This window comes from Anabas testudineus, chromosome 24 (assembly GCF_900324465.2).
Source record: "Anabas testudineus chromosome 24, fAnaTes1.2, whole genome shotgun sequence".
NCBI lineage: Eukaryota > Metazoa > Chordata > Actinopteri > Anabantiformes > Anabantidae > Anabas > Anabas testudineus.
The window spans coordinates 16,367,017-16,381,020 of NC_046632.1; the positions used below are offsets into that span (position 1 = coordinate 16,367,017).

General features: G+C 41.8%; 2 protein-coding genes across 2 annotated transcripts in view; both read right to left on the reverse strand.

Moving 5' to 3' along the window:
• Positions 1 to 1,889: 1,889 nt before the first annotated feature.
• Positions 1,890 to 6,294, reverse strand: LOC113149268 (solute carrier family 22 member 2-like). Its single transcript, XM_026341249.1, has 11 exons — positions 5,813 to 6,294; positions 5,604 to 5,707; positions 5,365 to 5,519; positions 5,114 to 5,282; positions 4,618 to 4,732; positions 4,307 to 4,407; positions 4,008 to 4,222; positions 3,804 to 3,912; positions 3,538 to 3,650; positions 2,582 to 2,681; positions 1,890 to 2,470 (listed from the first exon to the last, which is right to left on the reverse strand). The coding sequence occupies exons 1-11, from the start codon at positions 6,212 to 6,214 to the stop codon at positions 2,359 to 2,361; spliced, it is 1,695 nt and encodes a 564-aa protein (XP_026197034.1). The 5' UTR covers positions 6,215 to 6,294; the 3' UTR covers positions 1,890 to 2,358.
• Positions 6,295 to 8,132: 1,838 nt separating this feature from the next.
• igf2r (insulin-like growth factor 2 receptor) overlaps positions 8,133 to 14,004 on the reverse strand; it is a 31,457-nt gene continuing 25,585 nt past the window's right edge. The window contains exons 45-51 of the mRNA XM_026340830.1: positions 13,484 to 13,630; positions 13,126 to 13,310; positions 12,581 to 12,767; positions 12,354 to 12,500; positions 12,186 to 12,255; positions 11,825 to 12,109; positions 8,133 to 11,592 (exon numbers count right to left, since the gene is read on the reverse strand). Coding sequence (XP_026196615.1) covers positions 11,434 to 11,592; positions 11,825 to 12,109; positions 12,186 to 12,255; positions 12,354 to 12,500; positions 12,581 to 12,767; positions 13,126 to 13,310; positions 13,484 to 13,630 — 1,180 coding nt within the window. The 3' untranslated portion in view covers positions 8,133 to 11,433. The remainder of the gene's footprint in view (positions 11,593 to 11,824; positions 12,110 to 12,185; positions 12,256 to 12,353; positions 12,501 to 12,580; positions 12,768 to 13,125; positions 13,311 to 13,483; positions 13,631 to 14,004) is intronic.

Below are 14,004 nucleotides of genomic sequence, written 5' to 3' on the forward strand. Positions count from 1 at the left end.
GATAGAACCAACTCTCACTGAAGAACCGGACTTAAAGCCAAAGGAAGTTTTATTATAGAGAGTAATAAACCTCTGTCTCAACCGCACCGCATGTTGATGTTTGGCCTAGAGGTAAAAATAAATACAAATAAATACAGATAAATGAGATGTTTCTGAATGTTTCTGGCCAATAAAACAGTTATTTTATTCATAACTTAATATTTAATAAGCTCATCACGCCGCCACCTGAACCTGCACTTGAACTTGGCGCTTTGGGCAGAACCGGCACAGTGTGGGTCGAAAGAGGTGCTGAGGATGGTTTGTTATACACCTGGGGACCTCACACCTGATCAGAGCTTTTAAAAAATAATTCAGTGTCTTTACAGATCCCTCTGATGAGCTCAGTGCGCCACAGACAGTGCGCCACGCGCTGCGCCGCGCTGCGCCTCGGGACCAGATCGGTGCGCCAGCGTGCGGGTTTTGAACAGATCCCAGATCCACTCTTTTTTAAACGAGAGTTCACAAAAGTGCTGCTGTAGTTTCACTCCAGTACCGCGCACAGCACCGGTGTGAAGCATGCCCGACCCCGACCCCCCCACTATGTATCCATGTTCGGTTCGGTGCTGTACAGTGAACAGCTTTGGCACAAGCTCACGTTGTGTTCACTGCTGCTGGTTTAAGAGTTCAGTGAACATTCAGTTCAAGTTCGTTTAATAACGAGAAGAGAAGATTTGTTCCTGATGCCTGGTACCAACAGTTACTGAGTTCTCATGAATCATGACTGAAGATAATCTGCAGCTAATCGAAATATTATCAGAGTATAAATCTATTTTAATGGAGGAGCTAAAACAGGAATTTATTAGTTATTAGTATTAATATAGTTAGTTTGACCTTCTTATTATGGTACATTGGAAATAGAGGAGCTCAGAAGTGTATATCCTGCTTAATATAATAAATCATAATCAGTACAATATCATATCATCTAAATGGCAGGAACATGCGGGACAGTTAGGACAGAGACATGAAGAGGCATCTGTTTCTTACATCAGAGCCCTGAGCAGAGGTCTGAAAACATGTAGGTCAGATGTCTCTGATTTATTCTACAGCCAGAAAAGTTGTGGCTCCGTTTGTATTTTTCCTGTTTTCTTCATAAACTGATCATGTTTAATTCATCATTGTTAAAACAATATTTCCAAGCTGATAAATCACAAACTGCCTGATGTTTACTGTCTTTATAAAACACACAAAGTGTAGTTGTAAAAGTAAGTGAAACAGTGTTTTACTCACTGGTTGAACCCCCTTTGGCAACAATAACATCCACAAGCTCGTCCTGTTGCTGTGGATTAGACCTGAACAACATCCAGGAGGAACTTTGGACTGTTCCTCCTCACAGAGCTGCTTCAGCTCAAACATATTCTGGGGACAGTTGGTATGAACGGCTCTCAATGACCTGGCGCAGACTTTTACTGTACGTTATAGAACACAAATACTCGATTTCGGTTTAAGTCAAGCTGTTTAAAATAATGGAGACCAAACTCAAGGTGTCTGTTCCTGAGAGAGCGGAAACATTTTACTGCACAAACTGTGTCTTATCACAGAAAACGTTAACATGTACAGTAAACACACAGAGGTTTGGTTTTCTGAAATGAGGGAGTCGATGGGCACAGGTTGAGTCCTGATGTTGTCATGTGCAGCATAAAATCACCTTTTCACTAAAGCAGTGTTGTTTCTTACAATATTTCAACACAAATGTGTTTTAAATGATCTGTTCTAGATCACTAAGGCGTCACTAAGAAACACTGCAGGAGGTTCACAGTTTAAATAAACACGTTGCTTACACAGGAAACAGTTCACCGTCATCCAAAAACGCAGCGTGGCATAAAATAAATCCACTTTCAGGCACCGAGGTGGACGGTTAATAACAAAACGTGTTTAATGAATAAAGGATAACACATTAAAAACAAAACACCAACACATATCAGCACATGTTCAGGCTCGAAGCAGTAAGTGGTGATTCCACACACCTGTGATGAGTGAACCCAGAGCACAGGTGAAGACCTGAGGAAGTGTTCAGGGCTTCACCCACTAGAGGCAGAGTGACACCTTAAATTTACACTGTAAAACAAGAAATGATCAAAGACAACACACTCTAACAAAATGAAAGGCACCTAAACACACCTACTGTGTCTGTTTAGTAAAGGGAAGAGGTGGAGTTCTTCGTAAAGGTCTGGTTAACTTGTGGATTCGCCCCCACCTCCGATGTGCAAACCTTTGGCCTCAAACAGAGTCAGTGTCACGCTGGGCCGTGAACGCCTCACACAGTGAGCACAACTCCCTAGTGTTGTGTTAAACGCCAATAAGAAGAGCTCCGGTTCTGTGTCACACGTTCGTCTCTGCAGACACGGCTGCTGGACATTTGTCGGTCGATGCATCGCTGTTGGGCAGCAGGTTGGTCAACTGCTGGTCCTTCTGTGCAACTTTCTCCTTCATCCTGAACACGAGAAACAGAAAAGTTAAGTAGAGAAAAACTGTGACAGCGTCTTCGCTGTATTTCAGAATGAAAAAACTTGATGCTAATGTTTTTCATTCAGTGGATGCTCACCTGTCGGGGAACTCGATGTCATCGATGGTGTCGGGCAGCGGCACGCCTCGAGTCTCAGGGAGCAGCAGCACCAAACCACCGGCCAGGAAGGCCAGAGACCCTGAATATATCATATCTTCATTAGCTTCATTACCTTCATTAGCTGTTATTGATGCTGATTTTACATCCAGTTGATTGAACTCCCAGTCTACTAATTAAGTACAGTACAGTTAAAGTTGAGTAGACACAGTGAGAAACACTTGTCTGGAGACAACACTGACATGTGATATATACTGATCAGCGTAAAAATAACCATCTGAAACCTGCATTTCAGACACTCAACAATCCAACTCACACAGTGGAAGATCTAATCTTAAAGAAGAGACTGAGGAGCCGCCAGAGGGGATGTTGATAGACAGTCTAAACATGTTTTTGTTGTGATCACGATCATATGATCATCGTACGGGTCGACCAGTTATCTCTAAACATGTATGAATTTGACTTTATAACCTCTATATAATCTGTTCACAGACACTGCTGGATCCAGAGGTTCTTTGCCTGCAGAGAACAGTTGAGCTGCTGCATCGACTTACAAATAACCTGAGTACTTCACAGTAGCACAGAATGAACACGTTCCTACAGTAACTGCAAAGTCCAAGTTGGGAGAACATTCGTAAAGACTCTAGCTGTAATGTACTGTACGTTTAAACCGACCCAACATACTTTAAAGACTCACTCGAGCAAAGAATAAATACTACAGTATGTTCCTGCTTAGGCTGAGCTGCTGTGCTGTGATTCAACAGTCTGTCCTATCCATGTTCATCTTGCTCTGTTGTTCCTACCAGCAGTTGTCACCACTTGCATCTGCTCATGTTAAGCTGCCCACTCATTTGTCCGACCATGTCACTGTGCCTTTCCACTAATGCCCACTACTTAAAGTCGTAGTAGTTCTCACGTTATCACACTATAAAACCCACCGAAGATGATGAGTGGCAGCTCGAGCCAGATGACCGCCAGTCTGTAGAGCAGGAAAGGAGCTACGATGCCGCCAACATCGCACAGAGTGGAACAAACGGACACTCCCAGGTTCCTACAGACAGACGCACGATTCATTTTAAAGTGACTGTGTGGAGTTACACATGATTCCAACGCTCTGCCTCCACTATTCATTCATCTGAACATTGCTTCTAACAGTGACTGATGATGTTAAACCATCAGATGCTACGTTCAGATTTTAGTTTACCTGACAAACGTTGGGTAGAGCTCAGTGTTTACAAAAATCACCATCTCAAAGGCCATGGTGATGCCCAGCCGACCAATACAGGCCACCACAGTCTTAAACCAGAACATACCTGCAGGTACAAACAGGATTTATTCAACTATTTAACATCCTAATTCGATGATATATTGTTTTGGTCATTTCTTTTTTTAATCTTAATGTGCTCACTGTCAGGAATGAAGGCAGTAATGAAGCAGGAGGCTCCAGCCACGAAGTTGGCGGAGGCGAAGGGAAGGCGCCGGCCGATGCGTTCGATGGTGAAGAGGATAAGGAACGCAGCGGGGAACTCCACCAGGCCAGAGATGAGGAAGTCAATGTAGACATTTCCCCCCAGAATCCCGAGCCTCATGATCAAACCCTGGTAGACAACAGCACTGGTGAACCTGCAGGAGGCAAAGAGAGAAATGTCAAAGGTGCCGGTGGTTTAATTTCCTTTGTGAAGAGTTCAGGCCGAACTGAAAACTCACCAGTTGTAGCTGAGGATGAAAGTGTGTTTTCTTATTTTCGGAGTTCTGATCAGGTCCATGAAGGAGGCGGTGTTGGAGTCAGCGTTATCATCTGTCAGAGACTACGAAGTCAAATGGAGGTGAGAATTAACTATTGACCATTAACTCAGACGTATTCATCCTGCTGCCTTTTAGATAAGCAGTCTTTAAATTTCACAGGGAACTGCTTCAACTTTCTAGTAAAAGTTGTAATAAATGGAAACACACAGTCATTGAACACACATCAGTAAAAAGGTGAATGAGTTCTGCGTCTTTGCTAAACCAGCAGCTACCTCGATGTTTTTGGACAGAGACATCTTGTTTTCTTTGGCCATGTCCTCCGTGATCTTCACAGCTTTGGATTTTTTGTTCTGAGACAGAAGCCATCTTGGAGACTCAGGGATGAACCTGCAGACACAAAACACCCATTAAGATTAGTCAGCACACTTTAAATATATTAAATCAAGAAGATTGAAAAACACAGAATCCAATTGGTTCTATTTAAGTTTAGGATCGGACACAGTATCAGCAGTGAGCCAGGTCATGACCTCTTTTGTGAATACAGCAGTTCATTGTCCAGAGAATGGGAGTCTCCTATTTACCACCCAAGGACCAACAACACATCTGACATAGAAAATGTCCTGTTGTGATGCACCTTTAGTAAACACAGCTCACCTTGTATCTGCTAATAACTATTAAATAATGGTTCAGACCATTTATTTAGCGTCTGTGTTGCTTTTTAACATGTGGATGGGATCTGAGAAGTTAAAAACACAGAGTGTGTCTCACCAGTAGTAGGACAACATGAGGATGTATGGGATGGTGATGACAGCCTGCAGCCAACGCCAGTCAGTGATGAAGTAAGCGAGTAGAGGGAGGAGAAGGATGCCGACGCTGAAGAACATCTGGTACAATACTCCGACTGTACGTCTGAACTCCACCCCTACGATCTCTGTTACTGAGAGAGGGAAAAAGTCAACATTAATCAAGAAGTGAAACGCTGGCGGAACAAAAGCTGTGAGGTTAAAAGTTGTTCTCACACAGCACATATCCAGCCACCCAGCCGCCTTTAACTCCAAACCCGTAGAGCGTTCTGAAAACCAGCAGAGACACATAGTTCGGAGCCACGGCCACCAGGATCCCTGCAATCCCGTTCAACACGTTGGAAATGAGGAAGGTCATTTTCCTGCCGAGCCTGGAGGCAGAGACACAAACGACTGAAGGAATTTAATACAATGAGTTAAGTTTTTACTGTCACACAAACCAAAACATCACTTACCTGTCTGCCAGGTAACCAATAGCAATGCTCCCAACCAGGAAGCCCACATTGAGAGTGGCCTGGTACATGTCCACCAACCACGCATTGGAACACACCAGGTCAAACTGGGAACACACACACACACACACGATGATAAGATCATCATCATCAAGACAGAAGGTCTTTATAGAGAAGTTGCAGTTCACCCACCGCCACATCTCGTCACTGACCTCTGTAACAAACGACCGTCTTCCCTCATAGTCGTACTCCCAGCCTCTTTTGCAGGCAGTTATGGGAGATTTGCTGAAGTCTAGTTCCTCAGTGTCACACGTGAAGGCTGTGCTGTTCCAGTCCACCTCATACTGCTCACAGCTGCTCGGCTGCAGCACGTCAGAGCTGTTGACTAAAGGCACCATCAGCCTGCGACTGTCTGCCAGGCTCCAGCCACATGTCTGCCTCCACTCCACCACCTCCGAGTCTCGACACCAGTGATCCGGGGTGAACCCCTGGAAGACGATGCCGACGTACACACCTGCAAAAGGCACCGACAGCACACAGAGCAAAGCAAAGATACGCTTCTGACAGCGGCCGAACTTCCCGGCTTCTTCCAAGATGTCATCAAAAGTGGTCATGGCTGGTGGAAAGTTACTTTCTTTTGGGTAAACAACTACAAGGGACACTTCAGTCTGCAGCCGGCACAGCGTGTGCTCAGTCCCCCTCTACAGAGAGTGGCCAATGAAATGCTTCAACTTTGGGTTTTTAACGGGGCAAGGAGGAGCAAAGGTTCAAGGAAAAACACGACTGCTCTGCAGGCAGTGCAGTGGAGCATTAAAACACATTTGCTATCACTTCTCCTGAAGTCTGTGTGTGTTTGAACCAAGCATGAAGCCTGCACAGCCTGCACAGGAGTATATTAACATAACTGGAGAAATGAGTCAGCTCGTGCAGCCTGTGTGTGTGTGTGTGTGTGTGTGTGTGTGTGTGTGTGTGTGTGTGTACAGTATCTCATGCATCAGTCAATGCCATCAATCAGTGAACAAGCTGATGTAGTTTCTGGGAATCTAGTAGACATGAAGATCTCATGGACACAGGTTTATAGAAAATGTATAGTACATAGGCTGTGGAAGGTAAGTCAGGAATAAAAAGCTGTTCCTGCTACTAATTTGTGATCAAAATGTCTTTTGCTGAAGTTTATTTTACAGGTCCTTAGAAAGACTCCATGTGGCTACGCTAAGCAGTTTTGGAAACTGTACAGAGGATGTTACTGGGCTCATGCTACACACTCTCATTGAGAATCCCTGCAGCAGTCGGGTCATAAGTTGCCAGCGTGAGTTAACCAGCTGATTGGACATCGACATGAAACAGAGACGTTACTGACAAAGAAATGGAAGAATTGTCAGGAGATTAATGAACCTACAAAAACAGAGAACGCCATTGAAACACTGGATTTTTTTTTCCAGGATAACATGAATGGTTTCATTTATTCTATTGAACAATAGCTGATCTTTAGGGGGTTAGGTATTTAGGGCAAGTCCAAGTATAGATTCAAGTTGTTTGAGACGAGGCAGTCATTCCAGAATCATGCATTAAACGCCCTATTTTCCCAGGACTTTCCCAGGAAGTCAAGTCCACAAACCTTCACTTCACATAGTCTCATGAAGATGAAGCAAAGGCTGCTGATGTATCAAAAGTGTGTCAGTCGGTGGCTTTATATGTGCACCGGAGGTTTTTAAAAGCCTTCCGAAAGGTACGAACCCTCGATCAGAGACATAAACCTCCACCTCGTCACTACGTTTAAACGCTGGTTCATTTGGTGGAAACACAGGTACAGGAACTAGTTTGTCAAAAGGTTCCTGTGGTGGAAACAGATGTTAGGACGTTTATAAAGTCTCTGACTTGAATAATAAATTGTGTCTTATATGGTTTTGTCAACAAAACAGTTTAATCACTTCTCACAAAACAATTTAGATCAAACTAAGTATCTCATATTTCTCTATGATGCCTGCTCTCACTTATTAGTTATTAGCTCCCACAAAGGAAGCTCAGAGGAACCTTTGTAGAATCAAACTCTGCACATTGGTCGTTCTTACCAAGACAACTGAGATCGACATAGTGAAGTCAAATATAAGAAAAACATGTTTTCCAGTGGAAGGAACTTCACCCTTCTATTGCGCGGCGTTACCCTCAGGCAAAAACGATCACATGCTGAAAAGAAAGAGGTTTCTGACTTGGGGGGTTTGCCCTTCCAGTAAGCAAAGCCGTATAGTAGTACATTAAAAACAACAACCATACATTTCTTTTTCGTTGGTTGCCTCTGAGCAATATCTTGCAGTAAACAACGTTTGGCAGTAACTGCTACAGGATGATGATGTGGAGTTATGATGTTAGTGAATGTTTAAGTTTTCTTTAAGAGACAGTTCCTGCTCACTAGAGATGAGTCCATGTAAAGTCTAGAATCTTCAAAGAGGGAAACAGGTTTTTCAGATTTCAAGTATTACAGCATCTTGTCTTTGCCATTAGTCAAAGCAGACGATTAAACAACAACAGAAATAAATAGCGGATCTCTTATTTATTCAAATAATGCAATATTTTTTACATCATCATCATACATTTTAAATAGGAAAACAGGCTGAGCTGAAAAACATCATCATATAACATAACTTACACCAACCAAAACAGAACAATAATCCTCCATCGTACCGAATCATCACGTTCTTGGGCTTTTTTTTTTTGTCACTGTGTTCTGCTTCTGAATTTTACTGTTGATCTCAATCTCAAACCAAGACCAACAGTAAAAAAAAAAAAAAGCACAAGATTGTCCATTAGCATCTTCATAGATAACAGACAGTTCAGTAGAGTACCATGCAGAAGAGCCACACAAACTTTGGTGCCAAATACAGCAGAAACCGACGTTATGCAATGATGGAAGAGGACTCACGTACTCAACGGCACCACCTGCTACCACGGCTGTTCAGATGTGCCACACATGTAGATGTTTTAATTAACCTTTAAGCACCCTGAGAACAGAGTCTTGTAGAGAACGTCACACATCGAATGAGTTTAAAATGTAAAAATAAAAGCGGTAAAACAATAAGCTCAAGTTTCATTTGACTTTACATTTAGCAGGACTTCACAATAACTTAACTGCTCTGTGGAAACCTGCTCTGTGCATGTACTGTACCATCTCCTCGGCCTTTACGTTCTCAAATATGGAATAAGTTTGGGTAAAACGCCTCTTATCGTACCTTTAGCTTAATGATGTGACTGTTCTGTGAAGTAATACAGAGAAAACTTTTATAATAAGTGAGATCTTAGTGCAAGATGTGAAAATGCTTCTGAACAGTTTCTATTTTAGTTTGTGAACACCTGCAGCAGGTGAAAAGGAAGATGATGAAGTTAAATGTCACTGTTACAGTATATTATGGCACAACCCAGACTCTCATATAAAACACTGATGTTTCCAATGCTGATGCCAGTTTAACATATTTTTCACCATTTGATTTGTGGCATCTTATTAAAACGTGTTTTTGTAAAACCTGTTTACAAAGCTTTAGAAAGACCCTGAATGGTGACTGAGGAGAGATCTTACCAACAGTCATACACGTTATTAGTAACTTTAGTTTCTGTGACTTGAATACTAAGAAACATCAAAAGTGAATAAAAAGATATCTTAACGTCCACTTGTTGACTTTCAACTGCATCTCAGAGTCTTAATCAGCAGATACAGTAGTTTGCTCAGTAGTCATCATACAGAAGAGTCAGTAAGTGGACCTCAAGTTATTTTTTTTTAAATACTAAATCATTTATTAGTTCATTGAGAGTTTTTTTTGACAATTCTTTAAGTTTCTTCCTCTTCAGCTTCACAAATTATGTTATAATTTGCTGTTTCACTTATGTTTTAGATTGATGTTTGGACAAAAGACCTTTGAAAATGTCACTTTGGACTGTGGTTGGTTTTTAAAATCATACAAATTGATTCACAATGAAAATTATTGTTAGTCTCAGAGTCTTAGAAAACACTGCTTCTTATTATGGACACTGGAGAAGATAAAATACTGCAAAGAGCACAGACAACGCCACTGTGTTAAAGTTAGTAAGTAAACTTCAACCTCTAGAACTAGAGGATGAGAATTTACCAAAAGGTTCAACAGTTGATCTTTTTCACCGACGTCTTAAGAGTTCATCTGGTGGGAATATATGAACACAACCTGTAAGTGAGACAGAACCCGAATACTCTGTGTTTATACTGTGTAAGTGAATCACCCTTGTGCGAGAACACTGCTGTCAGTTTGATTTCACCTTAGAAATGAGTGAAACCACAGACTTCACCAAAACGCCTCTGTCCTGGCTGCTGCGTCACTAAAGTCAACCTTTGTGAAAACACTAGTTTGATTATTAAGCACAAACTAAGTAAAATGTAAGAGGGATGTCTGCATTCTTGTTTGGTTTATTCTTCTCTTCTTTCTTTAGTCTTATCATAATTTTAGCATTTGGCTAAAATGGGGCTGAAAACTTAAAATCTTAATTTTGACACAATAACAGACCTGAAAACTAGAACTGGGCCATTAATGTACGAGAGCGTGCAAAAAAAAAAAAAAAAACAACAACTAAACAACCAACCAACTTTCATACATTAGTGCCAGTGGTGGCTGAAGACATATGGCTTTGGACGGAGGGGGGACTTCCAAACCAACACAAACTAAACTAACATTTCAAGCTTCAGTTTCAGCTTCTGTCCTTGTTGATCATCCATTCATACGTAAGGCCATCTCTATTTTCTACATACGTACAGTCAGTCAGCTCAGACAACCAGATACCTTAAAAACAAACGTGTCAGCAATTCACCGGTGAAGACGACAACAAACCAAACGTCCATATTATAGAACATTAACATCTATTTACACTGTCTCTGACAAAAAAACAAAAATCAAAGTGTCGCCGAACACGATTCATTAATGAAAATGCAAAATAAATTCATAATCAAAAAGGCATCACGCTTTCTTTTCGAGGGGAAAGAAAGAGAAAAAATCTGCTATTATAGCAACTGTAAACAGCAAGAAGAGACAAACCAATGTCTTCATTCCCTTTTAGAAACAGCACGAGCAGGCACCTTTACGGCCTACTTATAAAGAACTGGTCCAGTTTCCTGTTTGTTTGTTTGATAGCAATAATTTTTCTTCCAAAATCTGCCGAATGATTTCACTATTGATCTACATAACTGTCCATTTCACCACAGTTGTCAAATACAGTCCAAATGAGCCAGTGGACATTAGAACAAAAGTATAAATCAACCTCAAAAGGTAGTTTTCTTTCTTCAGTCTGCAAAGAAACATTTAAAACATGCTAAAATAAAGTGCTAAAGTAATGGCACAGCTTAATTTCAAAAGACTAGAAGACTTCACATAATTTAATATTCATCTACATCTTTTCCCTCGACACACTGAGAAAGATGCAGCGCGTGCTTCTTTGGCTGATTCTCAACAGGCCTGTTCGGGCTTTATTAGATAAATGTGGCTAAAGTGAAGCGGCCGTAGTGAAGAAAAGTATATTTCAATTTAGAGGAAGTAAGTCATAAATCATTGGAAGAACACTTTAAATAATCAGTAAATAAATAAGAATGCTAACGTTGACAGTTTGTAGACAGTGACTGGATAGAGTGTCAGAGTAGGCCAAGTAAAGGTGCAGTCCAACAACAACAACAACAACAACAACAAAAAAAAAATCCCAGACAGAGAGGAAAGGTTTCTGCTTCAATATGCTGTTGGTGTTTCACTGTTGTTGCTATTTTGGAGACATTCACTGAGAAAGAAGAGTTCAGATTGGATGGTGGGTCGAGAACGAGGAAGTGACATCACACCCTGAGCAGGTCCTCGTCACTGTCATCCTCCTCCCCTTTCCTATTGGCTGCCATATTTTTACCGTGGTTAAGGCCTGAAGAGCGGGGTTTGCTGCTCTTCCTCTTCCTGTCGGCCTCATCCAGGAGGCCGACCAAGTCCTCGTCACTCTCCTCCTGAAACCAAGGAAGAGATCAGCTAAAATAAAAACGATCATTTCTTGATTGTCTTCTACTGTGTTTGGTCTCATTCTGCACTTACAAAGGTCGGCTCGGCCAAAGTTCACTTCTATCATATCAAGAATTTCAGCATCACAACTTTCTGGATGAGAACATAACAGGACGTTGCTAATTTTAAGCACCACCAAGCTCGGGGGCACAGTGACACCTGGTTTGACACGGCACTCACCTGAAGTAAGGCACTGCGATGGGCCCCTGAGTGCCTGGACAGTCCAGAGGACTTGACCACCCGCACTCCCGGGACGCTCAGCACCTCGTCCTCGCTGTCGTCTTCTTGCTCGTCCATCGAGAATGAGCGCAGACCGTCTGTATTCACCGGCTTGGTCGTTATGTGACCGTTGCCATGGTTACTTTTGCTGCGATGGGAAGATGAGGAAGATGACGTGGGAGGTGCTTCAAGCTCCTCCATCAGCCATTCCATTTCCTCTTCACCCCCTTCTTCGTCCATGTTGACCTGGGGATTGAATGAACAGTTAGTAGTAGGAATTTGCAGCAGCTCTGTGTTTCATTCAGTCATTTAATCAACCTACCTTGGAATATTTATAGGAGACTTGATTTCCTCTCCTACAACAACCAGCAACCTTCTGCATGACTAGCTCCCTGAAAGAAGAGACAGTACCATGGTGAAAAGTTCTAAAAAGACCAATAACCAAAAAAGACAAAACGAAGAACAGTCAAAGGAAGGTCTGTGGCCTCACCTCCTCTCTCTCTTGTGGAGTAAAAGCCCCAGCAGACAGACAGACAGACCCACCAATAGGAGGCACAGCAGCACCCCCACAGCATGGCTTTGCTTAGAAAGAGCTGGAGTCTGGTCGCCGTCATCGTATGACTGTGTGTCAACAGTTCTGCAAGACAATTTATACTTAGACTTAAATCTACTTTTTAAACTACCACATTAGGATTAAGTGCTACAGTCGTTACTCACATAAGACCACACACAGCATCCGTGTGCCACACAAACAGATACTGGCATTCATCCGTCTCCAGCTTAAACTCGGGAATGCCGATCCCAGCTGACGGATTACAGTGGAACATGATGGTAGATGACACTTTCTTAGTTTTCTCCCGACCGCACTGTGACTCAGAAGGCACCATCACATCCAGGTTTCCTCCTGATGGAAAGCAGATGAGAGTTTGTTGTGGCATGAATGTGAAATTGTAATGTTCAAAACATCTTTTAAGACGACTGTACAACTGTCAGGAATGAACAAGACAGCAAAAGACTGTTCAGGTCACACTGCATGTAGGTACTACTGGACCACTTAGTTTTACCTTTAGTTAGAAGCACATTTCATACTTGTGTCCAAAGCTAATTATAGTCAAAGCATAAAATAAAACTACATAACTACACTTGTTACATGCTTCTACCAACATTTAGCATAGTGAGTTGATCTACAGGAAACATAGTGTCTGGAGAAATGGAGAAAATTATCTAAGGAGGTTTGATCTGTAGAAATGGACCGTTACTACCTTTAATGTAGTACTTGGCTTTGCTGGACGACCCAATCCTGCGCCTGTAGGATCCGTTGAGTTTGACCTGGCAGATGTTGGCACCAACACAGTTGGGAAGGGAATCATTGGTGATGCCGGATAACTGGATGTGGTAGATGTAGCGGTCGCCGTTGGGTCGGATGTCTCCAGACGCCTGATGGTGACTAAGAAAAAACAAATATATAAAAAAGTATTTTAGGCCTGAAGCAAACATTAAATTAAACATATTTCTTGTGACATACAGATATATTCCTTTGCTTTATTAAACTAAAAACAACACATTTAAACGTAAAAAGCAACCAGAAGGATTAAGACAACATGTGTGAGCTTGTGTTACCTGAAGTAGAGTGCTCCCAGGCTGAGATTGGCTCCAGTGTCTGGAACCTGGATCGTTCCATTCACCATCTCCACCTCAAGCTGCTTCACAGCACATGCCGATCGGGTCTCCCAGCGAATCACAAACTCACATGACGCCTCATCAAAACTGCTCACAAAGAAGGAAATGCACTGTTAGCGGAGCGTGTTTAACAAAACAATTATAATAAAATATAACACATTTAATGACCAATTTAAACAGCTGAGAGATATTTACACATTACAAATTAAAGTAATTAACTATATTAGGACAGCACATACAGGTTTGAATATAAAATATAGTTTGGAATTAGTAAAAACACAAATATACAGAAAAAATATCAACATAAAAGAAAGTATAAAGCAGTATAAACCTTTACTGTGTACCAAATTCAGCCAATCATCACTGTGGATAACAGATTTGCTGACCAATGAGAAATGTTATGTAATGCAGCCCAATGATGATTTCACAAGAGAAAGTTTAACTTTACACACTGTTCTGCC

Coding starts and splice junctions, on each gene's coding strand:
- LOC113149268 (XM_026341249.1), bottom strand. CDS start 6,214: ATGACCACTTTTGATGACATCTTGGAAGAAGCCGGGAAGTTCGGCCGC. Junction 4,408..4,617: donor CTCTGTCCAAAAACATCGAG/GTAGCTGCTGGT, acceptor TTGACTTCGTAG/TCTCTGACAGATGATAACGC. Junction 2,471..2,581: donor GACATCGAGTTCCCCGACAG/GTGAGCATCCAC, acceptor TCTCGTGTTCAG/GATGAAGGAGAAAGTTGCAC.